We start from the raw sequence: 24,438 nt of genomic DNA, 5'->3' as shown, positions 1-24,438 counted from the left end.
TAAGGCGTTTAGGGTTTTAGCCTCCACCGTTGGATTATGGAGACAGGATCCAACGGTTCAAAATATCTGGCTGCCATGTCGGATGGATGTCATGTGACTCATGTTATGCTTTTTGACTTTAAAAGAGGTGCTGCGCACATAGTATGGCAGCCCTTAGAATATTCATACTTGACGTATTTACTAAATTATCCCTTTTTTTTTTTTTTTTTATCTTTTAAAGAGAGATCAATTCATAAAGTTAAAAAGCTCATGAAATCATGGACTGGGAAAAGATTTATTTAATAGTAAACTTATGAAAATATGATTTTAATAAATAGAAATGATGAAGTAAAATTTTTAAGATATATCATAAATAACATTTCAAAACTTCTTTTGCAGAAAAATAGTATAGGGGACATATTTAATGAGTAATACTACACCAATAATCATCTCTCACAAACTTTCTCTCACAATCCTGACGTGGCAGCTTGTAATTAATTAATGAGACTCATACAGGACCCATGTGGGACCTATTATAAAATGACTAATTACAAGCTGTCACGTCAAGATTATTAAAGAAAGTTTATGAGAGAAAGTTTATGAGAAATGGTTGTTGGTGTAGTATTATTCTTATATACTATATTAAGTTTTATGTCAAATGGAAGAGTAAACGACCTTTTCCCACCCAAGGTTTGCCTTAATGACACTTTTCTACCAAAAAAGTTTTAAAATACCACTTTTTCATCCAAATTTAATATTTCATTACTACCCAAAGCCGATTCCTACGACGAAAATTCTCTCTGTCATCACCATTTGAACTTCTGGTCTCCTCTCTTCTAAACCCTTCTCACTTCGGTACCTGATTTTTTACTAATTGTCGGTCATCGCAAAGCTAACATTTTCTATTTTTAGCTGATTTTCGGTTAATTCCGATGATAAATATTCAATCGATCACTATCATTCGATCAATCGGCTTTTACTGTACAAAACTTTTTTTATTTTAGCTCCTGGTAACTCGCTGAATATTAGCTGAGAAAGTGAAATATATTTTAAATATTTACAGAATATAAACTTTAAGTGGAAAAGTGGTATTTTGAAATTTTTGAGTGAAAAAGTGTGAGCAGTCAGCCAAAAATGGGAATAATGGATTTGCTGGTAACCACTATTTTCAGGAGAATCTAGGAATATCCCAAACTTGAAAGGTAAGCAACCAAGACTTTAAGGAATTCTTTGCAACCTTAAATGGCGCCCACAAAATGTGAGAAAAAAGAAAAAAAAAAAATGTTAAAGAAAAACTTTGATTAACTGTTTAATATTATATTAATACATATGTCACTGAAAGGAGACCGGGCATCTTTTGTCTTGTTCAAGTTTCTTCATATATGATCGTGTGGTAGACGGACGCATCAGCATGGTACATGCTGTAGACAAATCCCCAACTTGCAGCTTACTCCTCCTCTGCTATTTTATATATATATATATATATATATTTTTTTTTTTTTTCGATGCTCATGAGTTTCTTTCTCCAGACCTTAAACTATTAATCAAATAAGAATTTCAATGGTTATTTCTATTAGTATTCGAAGAGAGATTTAAATTTAAATCTCTTAAATAATTATTTAGAACCTTTAACGAACCGCTCAATCACTCAAGATATTTTTTGTATTATGTTGGATATGATTAATGGTTACACTCAAAAAGCAAACTCCCCCGCTTCATTCTGCCTGCATCGGCTCTCTGCTTGGCTGCTTGCTACTTGTGCGATATTTTGGAAAGGTGTGATCACAGTATAAAACCGTAAAATATTGAAAATACAATAAATGTATTGATTGTTACCTAAACTGGTTTGTGTTTGAATCTCCAAGTCATCTTCGAACGCATTGGAAGTGTTTGTCTTGCAACTCCTCCAACCATTTATATGCTGCTGATAATTTACTGCATTGAGAGTTTTTTTTAATTATTATTTTATTTTTATTTTTTTTTGATTGAGATATCTGGGTCAGTTATTGTACCTCAATTAATCTTACGGACTCTAGAACTATTAGCCGATAAGAGTTCCAGTGGCTATCCTACCCCTATTAACACGGGGAGGAACTCGAACTCAGGATCTTTGAGTATACTCAAGAGCCCTTGTCGAATCACTTAGTCACCCAAAGATAGTTTAATTATATATTGAGATCTCAACATACAACTCCACACATTCTTTCTTCGACCTTAGGATCAAACAATCACGACAATTGAGTTACAAAACACATCCTATGATGAACTATAATAGAATTCTATCATTAAAGGAGTGTTTGTCTAAACTTATAAGCTGATCAAACTAGCTTAACTCTAAAATTAAGCTGACCTATTTGTTTATAACTTTTTTGAATTTATAAGTTAAACTTATGCTAAAAACATAAGTTGGGGAGATTTTTTTTTTTTTTTGGCTTATAATACTCTCTGCTTATAAACTAATTTGACTAAATATATTATCACATTATCCTTATTTAAATTTAAAATTCTTTAGTATACCCTTGTTATGTAGTACTCTTTTTAGTATTTATAATAAATATATTATAAGCTATATTTACTAAACACGTCAACTACTTTCAATCACTTAAAGTATTTAACCAATATGTATTGCTTAAAATTTCTTCATAAGCACAGACAAATCTCCTAAATATCAAGTCGTTATATAAGTTTTGTATCTGTTAGAGAGAAAAAAAAAAAAAAAAATGGTGATGATAAAGGTTCTCACTGCCAAATAGGGTGGGCGGTTGGTCGGGTCTGCAATTCTCAAACCGGGTTTAATCTAAAATCGCTCATCGTCATAGTCATAGCAGGGCTCAAGATCGAGGTCTCTATTGGAAGAAAGAAGACGATACATCCTACAACTCAACTGAAGCAGAAGCCTCAACCATCAAATATGAGAAACCAAAACAGTCCATCTTTTATTCTTACTGCATTTATTCTTCTTCTTTCGCTTACTTTAACCCTAAATCATACAAATCCGAAGTCATAACCTTAACTCCTGACACTTCTCTCTACAAGTAACAGCATGCGTAATCCATATCACCATCTTTTGCTTAATTTCTGACTTATTAGTTTCTTTCATTTGTGTTATATATAATCATTATGCTTTTTTTTTTTTCATTAGATTTAGATGGGAAAATGTGTGCCGGCTTTAAACGTTTCAGTATACAGAGATATTTAGGATATTCGGAAACGGGTGATATTTGATTGTAGATTTTATGAGAGTAGCTATATTCAAATTTGTTTTTGTTTTGTTGGTTCTTCATGATTTTGAGTTCATTATGGATACCGAATTGAATGATGATTGCGTAATCAAAATCATTGTAGAAAATAAAGGTGATGTTGATAGAGGTTTAACAAAGAGGGAAGGGAATTGAGAAGGGATCTTAATGCGGTGGTAATAATAACATTGTGTAGTACTGCAGGTGAGAAGGTTGTTTGCATTTTTTCATTTGCTCTATGCGCAGGTGAAGAAAAGACACCGCATGGTTCGTAAAATTTTGTGTTCCTTGTGTAAGCATTGGTAATTTTCTGAACTTTGTCATCTGTGCTCTGATTAGGCTAGGTTTGATTTTAGATGTGTTCGTTATGTTTTTTGTGTACTAACAACTGACAATGGATTTCAGTAAGAACTTGGGAACGTTATGGGAGGACCTGGAAGGCAATGGAAGGAGATGATGAATAGGGTTGGAGTGACTGTGGTGCAAGCAAATCTGTATGCTCCAGCTGACTTCATTCCTTCCTACGTTCAAGGGGTTTTATGACGGTGAAGAAGTTGCAAAATACCGGGTAAAGTTTAAGCTTCATTCCTTTGCTAGATGGTTTGTTTGGTTGGTTATTTAATGTGATCTGTAATACTTATTACCATTCACTCTGAACATACTCTCAACAAGCCTTCAATTTTGGATGATCATTAGTTAAATCTTTATTTGCTATTGGTAGCCTTGTTTCTATTACTGTTATCTGGTTCTACAACTTATCTACACCTTTTTTTTCTCTCACAGGGAGGTTGCATTAGTATTTAATAAAAAATTTGTGGTTTTAGTATCGATTTAGATGGAAAATTAGGGTATTAGAAGATTAAGTAATCTGACTCCAAAAGTGAGAATAAAGAGTCTTCAGGGGCTGGAAGGTAAGATGCTTTGAGGTATCAGTAATAGTTATATGCATCCAGAGAATCCTTTCTAAAATTGGATGACTTAAGTTGGTATAGCAAAAGAAACTTTACATGGGTGATTACGTGGACATTGTTGCCCTTCTTTGTGAAAGCATTTTGATGGCCCAAATCTTATTTGCAAAAGCTTTCTGAGTGCTTATGTGCCAGTTCAGTTTCTAAAAGCACACAATAGAAAGATGCACTAACTTGGGCACTTAAAGGACACAACTGCTGTTTGCTAACAGTTCTGTCACCTGCATCCTTTTTAGTTCCTGATGGAGACAACTATATCTTTTGTAAAAAATAAAAATAAAAGCTATTACTGGTAAATTAGCTAATTAAAAGACTCTGCACAGTAAAATATTTTGATCAATGAACCCAAGTGCTACAAGTCCAGCTTTGCAAGTTGTTCTCACAGTTGAGCTATGACTGAAATTTGAAGCCCCATTAGTTCAGTCGTTGTCGGTATGATCTTGCTTAGTTCGGCTTAGCTATATATTCTTTCTAATTAAATTACCAGATAGAGTCAACTTGCACAAAGAACCATCTCTCTCTCTCCATCTCTGTCTTTTTTTTTTTTTCAATGGAAGTGCAACGGCATCTTGAATAATGAAGATTGAGATACTTGACTTTGCTGGTATTTCTTGTCTCATATGCATTCTTGAAAAAATGATTATTTCACTGCCATGTTGAGGCCACAGTTAAAAGTAGATGTTTTTTATTTTCTCATGCTACTTTATCCATCAAGTTTTGTGTTGTGGTTTAGCCTCCATATAGAACTGTCAATACATCTGTGAAGGGAAAGAAAAAAGCTAGTCTATTTATTTAATCTTATCATAAAATTACTCATTTAATATAATTAAAACATCAATGAATTGGAGACCAATTAATTCAATATAGGGAGAGGAGAGAGAGAGAGAGGAGTACATAAGAGCATGAAGTTGATATCTATTGGATGCATTTTGGTTTTGTAAAATGTATAATGTTCCAGAACTAGTAAGTTAAATGGTCAAGTAAACAGAGATAGTCTTTGTCCAGTTGAAAAAAGATTAGAATATAAATGGACGTTTCCAACTCTATGAATGAACAAAGGTCATGTTATTGCATGCTCTTTAATTTCAGTGAGCAGACAATCAGAGTTTTATCATTGCTCATGTTTGGGTGCTGCTTCTGTTGCACTGTTAATTAAAATCACCAGGTAGATGCACTGTACTGCATTTATATCGATACAAAGTGCTTTGAAGGTGGTTAAGACCATTTGATAATCTCATCTGGCAATTCATAACACTAATCCGATAATCAATTTCAGCATTCATATCCGTCTAAACGATTTTGTCATCTACTTTCTCTGGCTGCGATGTCAACATGAAGATGTTCATTAGATACTATATTTGAATTCTGTGTCTGGTATTCATGTGCAGAAAACTTATGTGGAAATTTTCTGGTTCTCCTTGTGTTTTTTAGAATAGGAATAGATGTTATACCCATCTCTTATTTAGGGGTTACTGCCGAAGTATTTGTATATCGAACTGCTGTGTGCCAATGCTTTTGTATAGATAAATTTGTGAAATCATTGGCTGAATAATCTTCTTTTTTTTTACTACTAATGGTCAGGTCGAAGAGATGTTGAATCACTGAAAACATTTGTTCTGGAAGAAGCAGAAAAGGCGCAAGGAAAGCAAGGTTGATAGTGATAAGGATTGTGATGTTTGTAAGGCTACAACAACATCTCTTAATGTGCATTACCATTTTGCAGCATATGAGAAAATCTTTCTGAAGAAATCTAAATTCTTTCTAGTATATGGACCTTACTCTAGGACATGATTTCTATGACCGAAATGAATTTTAATTATATGCTGTTTGATAATTAGATGTTTTCTTTTTGTTGCAGTTGTGGTACTTCGTAATGAGACCAGATACTAGCTCTTCCAGCACGACACATGGTCTTATTTCCACATCTTAGCTGGGTCATGAAGTCGTGGGTTACAGCAGCCGTCTCATCAAGATGTTTTTTTGTTACACCTTATGACAAGCATTTATTGATAGATGATGTTAACAGAGACAAAGGACCAATCTTGTAGTGAAGGACAATTTATATCGGTAGTCAAGTACCCTTTCTGGGAATTTGTGTTGATTTTCTTTAAAATTTCAAGTAGCTGGTACTTAAAATTTTGATTATATGAAATGAAATATCATTTAATTACAGGTGTTTTGCCATTCTGACGGCGTGGTTCCAGTATTGTTTTTTATATGTTTTGATGACGTCAAGCCATTTGGCCTCCACCTGTAAGGTTTTTAAATGTAATGGTGATAATGTCAGGGAGAATATACTTTGTATACAGGGAAATTAAATGACCCACCCATCATATAGAATTCCCTTTAAATCACTTTTGTACCCACGAAGCCTCAAGCTCGAACCAAAATCCAGAACTCGTGAAAGCAATTTGAAAAAAAAAATCTGGAAAAGGTTCATAAACCTTTACACATAAGCTGAATATCCTGAGAAGATTCTCTTACACTATGCTTGGACTTTTCTTAACCAGAAAACATAACACAATCATTATTGAAACAGGTGTTTTCTTGGCCATGGTTTAAATGCATCTAATTACCATTTCAACGTCTGTACTAAGAACTAAGAAGATAATTTTCCTAGCATTACGTAGAAAGACTTTAAAATTTTAACAGAACTAAACTCAATCTCAAATGAAAAATTAGGTAATAAATTAAAACCATTGAGTTTGGACATTCAACTTCACACCTAATTTTAAAGCTATCTAGAAACCCAATAAAGAACAGAAATCCCGACTTCCACACAGCAAAATTGAGCACCCAGATAGACCAAATGCTCAACTCTACCGTTATGTAATGGAAGCATGCATATAACGCTGTCCACAAAACAACAAAATTAAACAAAAACAGACCCAAATTAACAAAATTCAGAATACAAGCCTAGCTACGGTAGACTCCAAACATCTCACTTCTTCTTTGCTGCAGACTTGGTGACCTTGGCACCTGATGGATCCTTCTTCCAACTCTTGATGACACCAACGGCCACTTCTGCCTCATGTCCCTAACAGCAAACGACCAAGTGTGGGTACTCTGAGAAAGTCTCAACAACCATAGGCTTGGTGGGAATCATCTTAATCATACCAGCATCACCATTCTTCAAGAACTTGGGCTCCTTCTCAAGCTCCTTACCAGATCGTCTGTCAATCTTGGTCAAGACTCAGAGAACTTGACAGCAATGTGGGAGGTGTGGCAGTCAGGCACTGACATATCCATTACCAATCTGGCCAGGGTGGTTCATGATGATGACCTGGGAGGTGAAGTTAGCAGCCTCCTTGGCAGGATCATCCTTGGAGTTAGATGCAACAAACCACGCTTCAGATCCTTGACAGCAACTTCTTAACGTTGAAACCCCATTGTCACCAGGAAGAGCCTCCGGGAGAGCTTCATGGTGCATCTCAACGGACTTAACTTCAGTGTCAGTCCAGTGGGGCCAAATGTAACAACCATACCAGGCTTGAGGACACCGGTTTCCACACGACCCACTGGGACATTTCCAATACCACCAATCTGTACACATCCTGAGTGAAGACGCAGGGGCTTGTCTGAGCCTCTGGGCTCATTGATTGATCAAGAGCCTCTAGAGGGTTGGACCCTTGTACCAGTCGAGTGGGTAGCCCTCTCAATCATGTTGTCACCCTCAAAACCAGAGATGGGACGAAGGGGATCTTGTCAGGTTGTACCCGACCTCTTCAGGTAGAAGAGACTTCCTTCACGATTTCATCGTACCTGGCCTGGAGTACTTGGGTAGTGGCATCCATCTAAAATGAATTGCACAAAATCAACATAAGTTCCGATCCCAGACTAGATTTAAAAAGCAAATCATTAAGCACCATACAGCTTACAACACACGTAATAACTTGTGTAAACCTAACCTTGTTACAACAGCAAATCATCTGCTTGACACCAAGGGTAAAGCAGCAAGGCATGCTCACGAGTCTGTCCGTCCTTGGAAAACCAGCTTCAAAACCACCAGTGGTGTTCGATGATAGAACAGCCAGTCAGCCTGTGAGGTACCAGTGATCATTTTCTTGATAAGTCACGATGTCCGGGAGCATCAATGACAGTGCGTAGTACCTGGTCGTCTCAAACTCCACAAGGCAATATCAATGGTGATACCACGCTCCAGCTCGGCCTTGAGTTTGTCAGCACCCAGGCATACTTAATGACCTCTTGTTCATTTCAGCACCTCCTTCTCGAACCTCAATCACACGCTTGTCAATACCTCCAAGCTTGTAGATCAAGTGACCGTGGTGGTTGACTTTCCGGAGTCGACATGGCCATGACCACAATGTTGATGTGAACCTTCCCTTACCCATATTAAAGATTGATACACAAAACTGATACAACAGAACAAACACAAGTTCAGAATTCAGAAAGCAAACCCTCAAACAAACCAATTACTAATAAAGAAATCCAAATCATACTAAAAGTTGACCACGCGATGAAACAATCGGTACCACTAGATCAAGACCAACATGTATGAACGCTTATTAGACTATGCCTTATCATCCTATAAAAAGGACGTATATCAAAATCTCGTTACCGAATTCACCCTTCTATGTGCCTTCAGTTTTAAAAACTATTCAAACTACATGAATAGATAGATACACATACAGATATGAGCGGTTATGTTTAATCAAGAAAATCAAATTAACAGCAATCCACTATGACACAAATAAAAACATCAATAATCATCGACTCATCTAGAGTGAACATTATAGATCTAAATTCTAAGATATTAACTCACTTTCAAACAATAAACATTTGAACCAAAACTAAAGGCACACTCACAAACTTCAAAAATCATCTAATAAATTATACAAGGCACATACAAAGATATACACTTTAATCAAGCTAAAAAAAGAGAGAGATCTGAACCTTTCAGAAAGATAAACGAAATGGTAATGGATCTCTCTCGCCGCCCTGACCTTGAAGAAGCAAAGAGAGTGTGTTCGAAATGAGGGAAGGTTGTGGTTTTATAAAGAGATTGGCCGTGTCCGTATGCGTTTAGGGTTTACTCTCCACCGTTGGATAACATAAACAAGATCCCACGTGAAAATATCAGGCTGCATGCGGATGGATGTCCTCATTTTCGGGTTAATTTCATTTAACCCTACGGCTTTGGTAGCTCCTCCGATTCCAAAAAACCCCCTTGAAAGTTGTAACAAACTATCGCTATTGAAATCCAAACGGTTTTTAGGGCAAAGTGACTTTTCACTAGTAGTAAGTACTGATCAATAGTTACGAGAATTTTTTGGATTTTAATTTGATCATGTCTAGAATAGAAAAGATGTATATATATATTATATATATATATATATATAATATGATCGGATAACCCAACTATTTGTCAAATTTTAACTAATCTTCGAAGTCTATTGATACCTACACACCCAAACACCTTACAAACCCAATGTTCTAAGGTAATTTGAACAAAAAAAGTCAATGAATAAAGCAAACTTTTTTAACCATCAGATAAACCCTTTGATGTTGTTTGTTAAGTCATACTACATAATGTAGTATGAAAAAAATTAAAGCCATTTAATTTGTGAGAAATTCATTTACCGCCTAAATATTATTTAATTAAATTAAGGATAATAATTTATTATAAAACTATTTTATGAATTAAAATATGTTAATTATGGTTATCATATTTATAATAATGTAATCGAATTTACTACACTTACATAACTCATATGATTTAAAGAGCATGACAATTTTAGAGGTGAAGTTATAAAATGCAATAAATTTGTTTAAAACTAATTGTTATTAATAAGCCATAAATAGTTAACTTGAAAATTATAGAATCCCGGATTGGACCAAGTTAATTGATTTTCAAATTGTTACTTATGATTTTAAGTGAAGCTATATATATATATATATATATATATAAAAGAATTACTAAATAAATCAAATATTACTATTATTAAATGTGCTTATATTGAGTCTTCTATGTTCGAGAGTTGATAGTTATTAGCTCTAGAAGCAATGAAGATTGATGGAAAAAAAAAAAAAAAAAAAAAGAGTATGAGTGTATTTAGAAAATATATTTGAAAGTTGAAACAATTTAATTTAAATATGATAGGTAAAACATGATACAAATAACATTGTATTTGAAACCAATAAGATCCGAAATGCAATAACAATAGATTTAAAACATTAAATAAGGGATTGAAACGTATAAATAAAACTTGTAAATATTAAATATTAATTGTTGACACATGATTTTGGACGCCAACGACTCGCACGTGCAAACTGCTTAAAGAGTCTTAGAAATTACATGTGATAGATCCATGAGATTTGAATATAGAGCTGAGATTATATATGTTGCAGAAAACATAAATAATAAGCTAACAAGAGAGGTTTTTATAATGGTTCGAATGCTTAAACAAATGACTCTTACATCCACTGTTATTTTATTGATCTCTGACTATTTTTATGATATTGCTCATAAGGTATATAAAGATGAAGAATTACAGTGTTTACAGAGAAAAAGAATTGAGCTCTTATCTATGTCTAGCTCTCATATACCCAACCTCCCCTTTTCGAGAAGAAAAATGTCAATTTATACACATTTGAACTCAATGTAATGAGTGTTTTGCAAGTTGTCTTGACACATAGAAGACTCTCGTCAATTCATCTCTTGAAATAAGATAGGGTTAATATGAATATCTTTGAGGCATATATGGGCTTGACAGCTAGTACAAAAAGATATTTATTGGACTGATATAAGCGTAAGTTTTTAGGCATAACATTAATATTTATTTAATATCTATACCTAGTACTTTGAAACCTTGGATAATATATATGAAACTCATAATACAGCTATTGAAACTTACAATAACGAGTTTTACGGGTTACAGCAACACACTTAAAACCTATAAATAGTTGAATAATATTTGAAACTTAAAATAATATATTGGAAACTCACAATATTATAAATGAAACTATAAACATTAAAAAAAATTAATACGATTTTGATATTAATACCATTATACTTGAAATTATTAACATCAAACTTAATATTCTTAATATTTAAATTTTACCCAATTAAATTAAAAATTATATTTTTCTATTTCTAAGAATTTAAATAAATTAACATATTTTTTTATTTTAAATATTTAGAAACCTGTTGTCTCGGGTCATTTTTAGAATTTGACATTGCCTAATTTACGTTAAAATTATCCAAAGTTGAATTATATCCATAGTAAGAGATTTGAAACTATTAACACCCAATTAGAAAACTTTAACATAGAATTAATGAATTATAACTCATTCTTATTTATTAAATATTTCGAATTAACTTTTAAGTAATAACCCGCAATTACCTTTCTTTGATGAAATAATATTGCCACATGGCAAGCTTTAATTAATGAGCAAAAGTTTAGGAATCGAATTGAATGGGCGTAAGGTAGCAATTCCCGTTATAAAATATTTTATACAATTACAAATTTATTTAACAATAACACTTTGTGTACTAACGCATTTTACTAACCAATGTACTAACTTTTATTAAAATCACATATAGTACTCATACTATACATATAATACTGTATTATACTTTAAGTTAGTACACTGGTTAGTAAAATCCGTTAGTACGCATAGCATTACCCTTTATTTAAACACAAACATGAATTTCCTTTTATACAAATTTATGTAATCAAATCTCAGTTATAAAATATTTTAGGGTAATGCTATGCGTACTCGCGAATTGTACTAACCATCTTATTAACCTTTGTTAAAATTACATATGGTACCCGTACTATGCATATGGTACACGTACTTTAGGTTAGTACACTGGTTAGTAAAATCCGTTAGTACGTAAAGTATTATTGAATATTTTATACAATTACAAATTTATCTTTAAAGTTAAACAAACTTAAACCACGTTTGGCGCTTACCTAAGTGGGATATATTTGAGGAAATCGTATTCAATTTTGTTATGCCTAAAAAATCAGGGTTGTTGTTAGCCTACGTTAGCAAATACCAATCAGAGTTTAGGAAGACTTTACACCATTTAGGAGTTGTTACGTCGTTCCATGATAGAAAGAGTATGACTATCACCAACTTGACAGATTAATGTTTTGTCTATGAGTGATTGAGAGCCGCGCACTTGTCCAAGCCTTAGATAATTTGAGGATATTTCCTAAGTTACCAGCCAATGAGAAGCAAGGAAGAACTTGCACGACACCTACCCATTTGTAGATTTGTGATCATTATCTTGAATTCCTCAACTATAAACAGAGGACTCCCATTCTCATTTTCGGGATTTTGATTATGAACCCTCATTCTGATTGTAATCTTTATTTTCAGAGCAAAGACGCCCTACGAGAAAGAGACTGGCTTGCTATTCTATCTGAATATTAAGTTATTATACCTCTGCTCGTTGTTTGCTATATGCGACCTCTTGTAATCTTTCATATGTAAAAGAAACAGTGGATGTAGAATTCGTTTAAAACATCCGAACCACTTTAAAAACTCTCTCTCATTTATTATTTGATCTTTGCATTCGATTATCCCAATTATTCACGTATAATTTATAAGAACAGTTTAGCATTTTGCACATACAAGTTGTTCATGTCAAAATCACGTATCAACAAATATCTACTTTGAAAGGTAGTAATATATATTTATGACAATTTGGTAGTTCAGGTAAATGCCTTACAATTTCACATGATGATTGTATTTGTGTCAGATGGCTGACATATGTTTTGTAATTGCCTTAAATTGTCATAGTCTTATACTCACCTGTCCGTCCCAATTAAACGACATTCAGATTCCCTCCCTCATGTAAATAGTAAAAATTAGTAATGGCATATACAGATGGTATCATATAAATCAGTAGTAATATTATATGATTCAATAGGATAATATAGCAATAATAGATGATAAGGATCTGGGCACTCATTGTTTAATTGTCTCAGCATTCAGCCAAAAATCGGAATAATAGATGATTTCTCTTGCTGGTAACATGGTGTTGCCGGCTCAGGTTTCCAATTTGTCAGTTTTAGAAATAAAATTCACCTAAAATATCTTCACAAAAATCGGAATAATAGATGTTTGTGTTTGGTGGGTTATTTGAAAATATTATTTTGAAAAACCATTTCGATAGGATAAGATTAAATCAAATATGATAAGATTATAAAAACGTGTTTGATATAATATCTGAAAATTATAATAGTTGTTTGATACATTTTTTGAAAATATTTATATTATTTTTAACCCACTGTATTTGTTAATTTAGCTAAACACCCCGTACAATAAAAGTTTATAGATTAACAAAAACACCACCACCACTGTCGATAGATGGCCATCATCGTTGGATAGTAGTCGACAGTCATCGAAATGACATCGGTCGTATACCAATCTAGCATTTTCTGGCCAAATCCACCATGGATCTAGTCGGAAACGGTTAAATCTACGATCATATCTCTAGTCGTAGATCTGGCCGAAAATATCGAGGTCGACACACGACATACCAAATCTAGCCAATTGTTTGTCGTTCTGGCGCTGACGACAACGGTAGTCGAGGCAATGGTCGACAGCCAGCGATGATTGCTGGTGGCCGACAATGTTTTGAATGAGTGAAAGTATTTTTATTAATTTACGAACTTTTATTATGAAATGTAATTGTTTTTAGTTGAAAAATATTAGAATAAGATAATAGAAAACAAGTTTCACCCATTTTTTATTTTCAAAAGAAAAATCTTATTTGATTTGAATTGATTTTTAAAATAATGGTCCCAACAAATAAACAAACATATATTATATTTTTTAATCCAAATAGAATAACAAAAAAAATGAGAAATATTATTATTTTAAGAAGAATGAGGAAACATTCTGAAGTTGTATATCCCAAACTTAAAACGTAAGCAACCAAAACTTTTAGGTATGCTTTGCAACCTTAAATGGTGCCCGACAAAATATAAGATAAAGAACCATACTATACTTACTCACCATCTTACTAACCATCTTACTATCCTTTGTAAATATAACGCATAGTACTGGTACTATACGCATAGTACGGGTACCATATAAAATTTTAACAAAGGTAGTAAGAGAGTTAGTACAAATCGTGAGTAAGCAAAGTGTTTTTCTAAGATAAAATGCAAGTTCTTTTACTTTGATTTACTGTTTAATATTATATTAATACATATATTACAATAATCATGTCACTGAAGGAGACAGGGCATCCTATGTCTTGTTCAAGTTTATTCTCAGATCATATGCTAAACGCATCTTCAGACTTTCAGGCAACTGTAGACAAAAACTCACTGAGACAGTTTTGTTTGGGCCAGAAATATGGATTCATGGCCCCCCAGAAAAGAATTTTAAAATCCACAACTCATCCACTGCTATGTTATACTGTTCTTGGTGGCACTTGCTCCCTTCCATAGTGGAGTTTCAAAAGCAAAACATATTATATTAAGGTGGAGCGACTTTCCCACTTCATTTATGGGTGCAGAGTGAAACATATAGCCATCCATCAGCATTCTGCTTGGCTGCTTGCTACTTGGTGGGATTTTAATAGCATAAACAATTTTAACTTGGAGCGACATAACCTCCCTTGAAACTGGCTGTTGTGTCATCTGTATGGAGCAAATCTCACAATTAGGTAACAGCAATTCGAGGAGAAAACAAGATAGTAAAATAAACTGCAATGCAGCATCATAGAAAGAACAAATTATATTAGCTCAATACCAACCCCAACGAAATTGAAGAGGTCTATTCTTTATGTGGCATCCAATCAAAAGAAATCCGTAAACATTAATTTCACTTTCAAACTGATGCGAACCCACCTACATTCTTTTACCCAACCACACCAAAAATGATAAACACGAGTATATTCAAACAATTCAAGGAAACATCAAGGTTCACAAGTCTACATAACTGTATTGAGATGTTGAACATTACATTCATTCAAGCCAATTATATCACAACACAAGAATAACAAGAAATTAATCAAAATAGCAACGGAATACTAATATGCTGGACTTCGAGGGTCAGCTACCTCCATGCTGGACTTCGAGGGCCAGCTACCTCCCCTTCACTATATTCACTTTTCAGATACCCCTCTCTCAATCTTCTGCTGCTCCTTTTATTCACTCCCTTCTCCTAACAGAATTCAACCATCCACCCTTCTCCTTTCGCCACCTGTCCAGTTCACTTTTTCTTCTCTTCACACTTTAGTTGCCTTTTTATCACAGATAATCCACTACTGCCCCTTCCTACTTTTCTTATTGTAGACCAGTCACTAAGGGTTTCATCACAAACAAAGCAAACAAATCTATTACATGATGAAGCATTTATGAAGCCATCTTAGAACTTGATCGGAACAAAGAGAAACCAGTGTGCACAATAGATAATCTAGTAGCATATATGTTTAGTTGATAATGTATGAACACTAGTTGAATCTTTTAAGTTGCCATTATGTCAGATGAAGGCTAATAATTAAAAGTATATAACATGGTCGCCACCTTTACATAGAAAAAAATGTCCAACTAGCCAATATAAAATTGTTATGAAGCATTAGTGATTCCTTCCTACAGCCTTCCACCACTGAAGTCCTTCTAACATGATTGGGTATTGACATTAATGCTACTTTTTTGAGATCAGTTATCATTTGAGCAACACATTATCTGAAACATAATGGAAGATCAAAGGGTCATATTGCAATTTATCTAAGGATTATAATTCTCAATCTATTTTTTCATTGGCTCTTTTCCACCCTCAGTGAAAATGTCACTCTGAGTTATAAATGACTATTTTCCCTTTCAGTTCATCTTAGACTGTATCTGCTCTACTCTAGTCATCTGCTTTGCTGGATGTTGTTTTTCAACAGACAAGAGAGAGTTCTTGAAAGAGTTTTGAGTCTTTTGGATGAACAAAGACATTTACATGGTAATAAATTTCATCCAATTTCTTTTAACTAACAATAAATTGCATTAAAAATTCTGAAAAATAAAAAAAATAAAAAGTAAAAAAACTCCACGAATCCCTAATAATTCTTGAGTTCTCCTGATACTGAAAGTGCATATACAGTCAAGAAAATCCAAATATATTATCATGAACGAATAAAGCATTGTGATTCATATATATTAAGTACCACATCTTGTACCTTTATAATAAAGAACTGGGTAGTCTCAGTCCTCTTCACATTTACTGAAAGATTTCCTTCACTATCCACAGATTTCATGATCATAAAACTCAAAAGAAGTAAACTGATTGCTTTGACTTAACCACAGCCATTCAAAAAATAAAAAACTTCAGAACTATGCTTATCTGCAAGAAGAATCAAAGTATAATGTTATAATTTATTTTTTGATAAGATATTCCAATATAATTATACTATCAATTTGGGCATGCATATGATTGTACTTTTTCAAAATACCATCAAAGAGATGGAAACTTCTAGTCTCAGTAATATAAAACCGTATAATATTTAGAAATACAAGTACTGTATACACATTACTTGAAGTGGTTTCTGCTGTTTGAATCTGCGAAGTCATCTCCAAGCACACATTGAAGCTTTGTGTAAGTATGCCCATCCACAAGGTCTTTGTCTTGCAACTCCTTCAGCAGTTTTATGGCTTCTCCATCCCTTCCTCTTCTGCAGATCTCATCTAAGACTGTCCTATATGTAATGAAATCAACAGACCTCTGCTTCTCAATCATCTCCCACAGATAATTCACTGCCTCCTCAACCTCCCCGTTAAGAGCCAATGCATTCACAAGTGAGTTATATGATCTACCGCTTGGAACAAACCCCTTTTTCTTCATCTCATCACACAACTCCTTAGCATTCTTTGTTCGACTTTGGGCACATAGCCCATAGATCAAATAATCATAGGAAAATGAGTTGGGCTCACAGTTATAAACCACATTGATCTGATGAAATATCCTAAGAGCATCATTAACATGATTTGAAAGCACATACCCTTTTATCATAGAATTCAATGAAAAAATATCAGGTTCAATCCCATCGTTGACCATTTGCTTGAACAAACACCTAATCGTCTCCATATACATATGATTTATATAGGAATTTTTTCCACTACTCAAAAATGCTGTGAATAGACTATTGTAGGTCCTTATTGAAGGCCTGCATTCCAAGTTCCTGCTATTCCTCATATGCTTAAATATATTTACAGCTCTAGTCAACTTCCTAGCTTCTGTGAAAAAATAAACTATTGTATTGTAAAGAGCTTCAGAACCAACATAAGGAACCGCAAGCACCTGATTAACTACATCATCCATTTCTTGGTACATTTTTGCTGCACCAAGCTTCTTTATCGTGATGTGATAAGTGAACACATCATGCCTAAACCTGGGCTGCTGCGATGCCCAATTGAATAGCTCCAAACACACTAAAGGATCCTCTTGAAGAGTTATAACGTTGCACAGATCTTCATTACTAAACCTCGGAGGGAGTTGAGAGACTGCCGATTGAAATTGAGCTTCATCAAGGGTACGCTTGTTGTTAGCTTTTGATCTCTTACTAATCCTTCTTCTCAAGGACCTGGTCGGCCCTTTAGTTGAGTAAAAACAACATAAACTAGCATTTGAAGACATTTTAGAATGTGGGTTAAACTGGGTTCGGCATAAACGTTGTACAGGCTTCAGTGTTTCGCTCGCGGGATTCCAAAAACAAGATATAACATGATATTGTATCCGTGAGGTAAAAGCTGGAAATGCATTATAACCGGACAAAATTTTAGAATAATGAAAATATTGTTGATGACATTGATTGATAGAACATAACTGTTTGTTAAAATTCCTATTAAAGCAAATATGTCTCAACCGATCTCTGCCAACAACAATCATCTTCAAATTGTCAACCAATTAATACAACACACAATCTGTAGCTGGTCACTCACAGATTTGAAAACTTAGCATCAATTGTCCATCTAAATTGCTGATTATACAGTGCCCTAGGGCTCGAAAGATATCAAAAAGGGAATAAGAAACTGTTTGTTAAGGAACTGATATGAACTCGCAAGTTAAAAATCAAACCTTTATCGGTGTAGTTTCACGATGAATGGCGCGAAATGAAGAGGCAGCTGCCTGGACATTGTGGATTTGCCAGGGTGAAAGTTAAACCAAATGTGAAACTTCAGAAATCGTCAAAATGAGGAGCAAGGGCATTAATGTAATTAGGCATTGTAAAGATCGAAGAATCAAACGTAGCCCTAGTTTGCTCACGTGACACTCTTCTATAAAACCCCAGCAAACCCTCTTTGTCTCTTCACTCTCTGCTCATTTTGCTGCGGCTAGGTTAAGCTACCATTCCATCTCTAGCCTTCAGAAGGTAAGCGATCTATTTTTGAGCTTCTTTTCCTTATATGTTTGATTGTTTGTTTGTTTTAGTTTCTGCATCTAGTTGATTAGTAATTTCTGTTCTTGAGTTTGTATGTTGAAACTTCGTATCTGTTTGGTTACCTGGAAAATCGGCAGTTACATGATTAATTTTATCTTTGTATTGGATTGAAATTTGGTTTCAGATTCGGTTATCCAGTTTGGAGATTTATATAAATAGGAAATAAATTGATCTAAAATTGTAAAACTGGGGATGTTCTTCGTGTGTTCAGCTCAGCGGCTCTGTTATAACAGAAAAATGACCTGATAATAGATTTTTCTATTCTTTCTTATTTTAGATGCTAGATCCATACGTTTTTAGTTTTCAGCAGACGTTTCGATCTTATTTTGCTGAAAATATGTATTCAAAATAATTTAGTTTAGTAAATCTTTTCCCCTGTTATGGTCTATGCTACTCAGTTGATGCAATCATGCAACTAGAGTCAGTTGTTGTGGGCTGCATTGTGTTTGTGGTTGTGCCTAGTATTCTAGTAATTCGTCTTTTTATTATGTTTAAAGTTTCTTCTAAATAAAGGAAAGCAAGAAATTGTCTTAAAGCTCAATCAATCTGAGACAGTGCAAAAGCTTACACTAGACTGGTATCATTTTGAAAATATATATTTGTTTTATGTTTTAATGTCATCTCCATTTTTAAATAAAAAATATTCTTCATTTTTTATATTATACTGTTGCACATATTCCTGCATATGCTTTTGCTTTTCTATTTTTCCCTTGGTGAAGGTTCTCATGAGTATTTTCCTGTCTTAAAACTCTGCAGTTCCAATTTAGTAATCTGCCATGGGTAAGGAGAAGGTTCACATCAACATTGTGGTCATTGGCCATGTTGACTCCGGAAAGTCAACCACCACTGGTCACTTGATCTACAAGCTTGGAGGTATTGACAAGCGTGTGATTGAGAGGTTCGAGAAGGAGGCTGCTGAAATGAACAAGAGGTCATTCAAGTATGCCTGGGTGCTTGACAAACTCAAGGCCGAGCGTGAGCGTGGTATCACCATTGATATTGCCTTGTGGAAGTTTGAGACGACCAGGTACTACTGCACTGTCATTGATGCTCCCGGACATCGTGACTTTATCAAGAACATGATCACTGGTACCTCACAGGCTGACTGCGCAGTTCTTATCATCGACTCCACCACTGGTGGTTTCGAAGCTGGTATTTCCAAGGACGGACAGACTCGTGAGCATGCCTTGCTTGCTTTTACCCTTGGTGTCAAGCAGATGATTTGCTGTTGTAACAAGGTTAGGTTTACATAAGTTTAATTACTGTGGTTGTAAGCTGTATGGTGCTTAATTGATTTTGCTTTTTAAATCTTAGTCTGGGATCGGAACTTATGTGGATTTTGTGCAATTCATTTTAGATGGATGCCACTACCCCCAAGTACTCCAAGGCCAGGTACGATGAAATCGTGAAGGAAGTCTCTTCCTACCTGAAGAAGGTCGGGTACAACCCTGACAAGATCCCCTTCGTNGTCAGCTTTACATAAGTTTAATTACTGTGGTTGTAAGCTGTATGGTGCTTAATTGATTTTGCTTTTTAAATCTTAGTCTGGGATTGGAACTTATGTTGATTTTGTGCAATTCATTTTAGATGGATGCCACTACCCCCAAGTACTCCAAGGCCAGGTACGATGAAATCGTGAAGGAAGTCTCTTCCTACCTGAAGAAGGTCGGGTACAACCCTGACAAGATCCCCTTTGTCCCCATCTCTGGTTTTGAGGGTGATAACATGATTGAGAGGTCTACCAACCTCGACTGGTACAAGGGTCCAACCCTCCTCGAGGCTCTTGATCAAATCAACGAGCCCAAGAGGCCCTCAGACAAGCCCCTGCGTCTTCCACTTCAGGATGTGTACAAGATTGGTGGTATTGGAACTGTCCCAGTGGGTCGTGTGGAAACCGGTGTCCTCAAGCCTGGTATGGTTGTTACATTTGGCCCCACTGGACTGACCACTGAAGTTAAGTCCGTTGAGATGCACCATGAAGCTCTCCAGGAGGCTCTTCCTGGTGACAATGTGGGTTTCAACGTTAAGAACGTTGCTGTGAAGGATCTGAAGCGTGGTTTTGTTGCATCTAACTCCAAGGATGATCCTGCCAAGGAGGCTGCTAACTTCACCTCTCAGGTCATCATCATGAACCACCCTGGCCAGATTGGTAACGGATATGCTCCAGTGCTCGACTGCCACACCTCCCACATTGCTGTCAAGTTCTCTGAGATCTTGACCAAGATTGACAGACGATCTGGTAAGGAGCTTGAGAAGGAGCCCAAGTTCTTGAAGAATGGTGATGCTGGTATGATTAAGATGATTCCCACCAAGCCTATGGTTGTTGAGACTTTCTCAGAGTATCCACCACTTGGTCGTTTTGCTGTTAGGGACATGAGGCAGACTGTGGCTGTTGGTGTCATCAAGAATGTTGAGAAGAAGGACCCATCAGGTGCTAAGGTCACCAAGTCTGCAGCCAAGAAGAAGTGAACTGGGTTGGCCCATGTTACTCCTTCCGCAGATAGAGTCAATTTTAATTATAGAAATTACAAAAACTTGGTTTTTTTTGGTACTTTCTTAATTCGTTGTTTGGTTGGTTTTGTACTTTATAGTGTGTTGCCTTCAATTTTGAGTAGCCTCTGCCAGAATTGGGTGCTTGACAGGCGGTGGCACATCTACACTACAGAGTCTCCGTTTTTATACTTTGTATGTTATTCTTGTATTGTCATGGATTGAGGTGGTTTGGTTCACTGAATCAGCTCAGAAGTTTTGTGTTTCTGCGGAATTAATATCTTGTTCTTATTTTCAAATACTTCGACTATTTATGGTTTTGTTTGGTGTTTCTTTATAATCTAGTTTTGTTTGGTGCTTCTATAAGCTAGTTTTGTTATTGATGGGGAGGAATGTGTTTTTATATGCCAAGCATAGGGGAACAATACACAGACACAGGTTAATCTTAAATCTTTTCTAGAGCTCCATCAATAAATTTTTAACATGTCCTGGTTACTGGGCTTTTTATTTTTTATTTTTTTCAAGTTCTATTCATATCAAAGAATGTAACCCTTTCGTGAGTATCTTTTTCAACGAACTCGTTCGGTCTCAAACAGATGTTATTGAAAGATTAAAACTGAGTGACACCTGATTCATTTCTAAGCCAAACTTCAGAGAGTAGGAATAAGAACACTTTATGCTTGTTTTGCCTTTACCATTTATCAGCTTTATGTCATAATTTCCAGTATTTACTATTTAGTACAAATATATTGTCATTTTTTTTTTTTTTTTGGGATAATAGGGGTGTCCGAACCAGTTTAAGCATACCTCAATTCATTCTTTGGAACTCTAAAACTATCGGTCGGATATGAATTTCAATAACTATCCTTATTAATACTCGAAAAAAGACTTAAACTCATGACCTTTTGACTAATACATTCGAAAGCCTTTTTGCCATCTTTTTTATCACTCCAGTCCTGCACATATTCTGCCATACTCAAAATTTGAAAATTTCAGAATTCTTGACTTTTATATTATTGCATGAGTTTAAAATGTACTTAATTGATTTTCCCCCCCTAAATTATCCTCTTTTATCATTATTAATTAATGTCTCAAACTTAAAAGTGAATATTTTATTCCTATTATTTGATTTTTAATATATTTTTGGCACTAATTAAAAAATTAAACTATTTTATTTTTTTAATAAGTTAAATATAAAATTTATCATTTATCAAAAAATTGATTCATTATTATTATGAGTGAATGTGTTTTCTACATTTTCATTGCAAATATTTTTCTTAGAGAACAATAATAAGGGAAAGTAATTTAAATTTATTTTTAAAAATAACACCAAAAAAAAAAAAATTTTATGCCACATGTTGATTTATTGTTTAATTGCCACTTGCATCCCAACTAGATTCATTAAATTCTAACATAAATCAGTTAAGAAGCTGAGCCAAACACTCCATTTGTGCAAAGCGACGTCAAAGTTGGAAACTAGGACCTGACGACGTGGTTCAACGTCATACACAAAACACTGTTTTCTCGCGAGCTCCCGCCACCCGGCCACCCCATCTTCAATCTTCAATAGTCCAAGACAACTTCAATCTCCATTCTCCGCCGCTCCGCCTCTGCCTCCGCCTCCCCCACCTTCAGTCTTCAATACCTGGGCTGTTCAAGACGCTTCAAAACAACTTCAGTCTTCAATCTCCGCCGCTGGCCTCTAACTTGGCTCTTTCCTGAAGGTAAATTTCTTTTTTGTCATCTATATTTTTGTTTAGTCTGGATTAAAATTATGTGAATTATTGCGCTTGCCATTATGCATCGTTTTTGTTATCTTAGAGATGTTGTAGAACCTACTGGTAAAGTCTCGGTACTGGTCATTAATCTAATGTGATTATATGCTGAATTGCTGACAATGCACATGATTTACTGATTAAGGAACTTGTTGCAAGCTAAAGATTCTGTTGTCACTGGATTAACTAAAGGATGATTCTTCCAGTTTTAAGATAATAAGGAATATATTTTAAAGAACTTGTGTGCAACATACCAAGGTACTAAAAATGATTAAATCTTGAGCTCTTGTTATCGGTTGCGCCAGTCAGTACAAATTGCTGGTTGTTTGGTCCCAAATTGATTAATGATTTTCTGTACTGTACTTTAATGTATCCTTTCTACAAATAAGAAAGAATGCCATGCAAAAAGTCTCTCCTCTGGATTGCCTCTGTTATGTTAGGCTTCCTGTTAGTAATATGCTATTGCTTGATTGGTCTCTATTATTCTTATTCAGATAGGAAGCAGATTTTAAGCTTGTTTGATGCTTAGATTTTGTGATTTCTATTAATTTCTACTATAGGAATCTGAGGAAATTCTTGCCAGTTGCCTCATCCAGAAAGATGATGTAAACTGTAAAGAAACTGAGTATGGTAGGCTGGCTAGCTCCCATAAAAAGTATGAGTCTCTTCTTCATTGTTTCTAAGGACTAGACATTATTGACCTATAGTGTTTGCCTTACCAAGGAAAATGATTTACTACTCATAAATTACTAGTGATTTAGTCATACTGAATGCTGTTTCCACTGTTTTGAATGTTTTTTGAATGTGCTGAATGATGTTGTATTCCGCACATTATGATACAATGTACAGCTGCATTTTGAATGCTGTTTCCACTGTTTCTGTTTGTTTCCACTCTTTTGAATGCTGTTGGAATGTGCTGAATGCTGTTTTGAATGATGTTGTATTCTGCTCATTATGATACAATGTGCAGCTGCATTTTGAATGCTGTTTCCACTGTTCTGACTTCTGACCAATATTCATCTTTTTCATGCAAAGGAATTTTTTAATTTTCCAATAGAGATGTCATCCACTCCCACTCCACCAGAGGTTACGTCTTCACAAAATCAACGTATGGAAGGCTCAGTTGCAAGCCGAACAATGTTGGATGACTTGGATCATAGAAGTTCACCTCATGGAACTAAAAAAAGCACTGAGGCCACAACTTCTGGTGATGCAATTGCAAATGCAACTGATGGTACCAGCAAGCATAATGAAGAGGGTGATGTTAATCCATTTCAAAGGAAAAAAAGACCAAAGACATCTGCAGTTTGAAATGAATTCACTATATCCATATTTGTTTCACGACAAAAACATATCAACTCAATGGAGTATTTTTTTTTTTAATTAAAAGATTATTTACTTTCGTGCGGAAACTTAATTGGATTATGTTTTTATATAACTAAAACAAATTTTAACTATGATCTTTTCTGAAATTTATGGGTTCTAAAAAATAAAAACTCAATAAAATTTAAAATTTAAAACTTATTAAAAAAATCATACTAAGATATAACTGTTAGTATTTGAAGATATATATA

At 34.7% G+C, this 24,438-nt stretch overlaps 2 protein-coding genes and 1 pseudogene across 5 annotated transcripts; 1 reads left to right on the top strand and 2 right to left on the bottom strand.

Moving 5' to 3' along the window:
- Window positions 1-7,127: 7,127 nt before the first annotated feature.
- LOC116114400 lies at window positions 7,128-8,261 on the bottom strand (annotated as a pseudogene).
- Window positions 8,262-14,336: 6,075 nt separating this feature from the next.
- Window positions 14,337-18,292, bottom strand: LOC116114391 (pentatricopeptide repeat-containing protein At2g27800, mitochondrial-like). 4 transcript variants are annotated; one of them, XM_031400531.1, is made up of 3 exons: window positions 16,695-18,292; window positions 16,329-16,504; window positions 14,337-14,811 (listed from the first exon to the last, which is right to left on the bottom strand). In XM_031400531.1, the coding sequence occupies exons 1-2, from the start codon at window positions 18,044-18,046 to the stop codon at window positions 16,501-16,503; spliced, it is 1,356 nt and encodes a 451-aa protein (XP_031256391.1). In that variant the 5' UTR covers window positions 18,047-18,292; the 3' UTR covers window positions 14,337-14,811; window positions 16,329-16,500. The 4 variants fall into 4 exon arrangements, with proteins under 4 accessions (XP_031256391.1, XP_031256389.1, XP_031256392.1 ...); XM_031400529.1 differs by having other exon boundaries at window positions 16,341-16,504; XM_031400532.1 differs by lacking the exon at window positions 16,329-16,504 and having other exon boundaries at window positions 16,681-18,292.
- A 139-nt stretch (window positions 18,293-18,431) lies between these two features.
- LOC116114392 (elongation factor 1-alpha) lies at window positions 18,432-21,409 on the top strand. Its single transcript, XM_031400533.1, has 3 exons — window positions 18,432-18,530; window positions 19,367-19,837; window positions 20,187-21,409. Exons 2-3 carry the CDS (start codon window positions 19,376-19,378, stop codon window positions 21,066-21,068), a joined length of 1,344 nt encoding a protein of 447 aa, XP_031256393.1. The 5' UTR covers window positions 18,432-18,530; window positions 19,367-19,375; the 3' UTR covers window positions 21,069-21,409.
- Window positions 21,410-24,438: the final 3,029 nt, after the last annotated feature.

This window comes from Pistacia vera, unplaced genomic scaffold, assembly GCF_008641045.1.
Source record: "Pistacia vera cultivar Batoury unplaced genomic scaffold, PisVer_v2 Contig71, whole genome shotgun sequence".
Classification (NCBI taxonomy): domain Eukaryota; kingdom Viridiplantae; phylum Streptophyta; class Magnoliopsida; order Sapindales; family Anacardiaceae; genus Pistacia; species Pistacia vera.
Note: the sequence above shows the minus strand (reverse complement) of the source record. Positions and strands in the feature narration are given on the sequence as shown.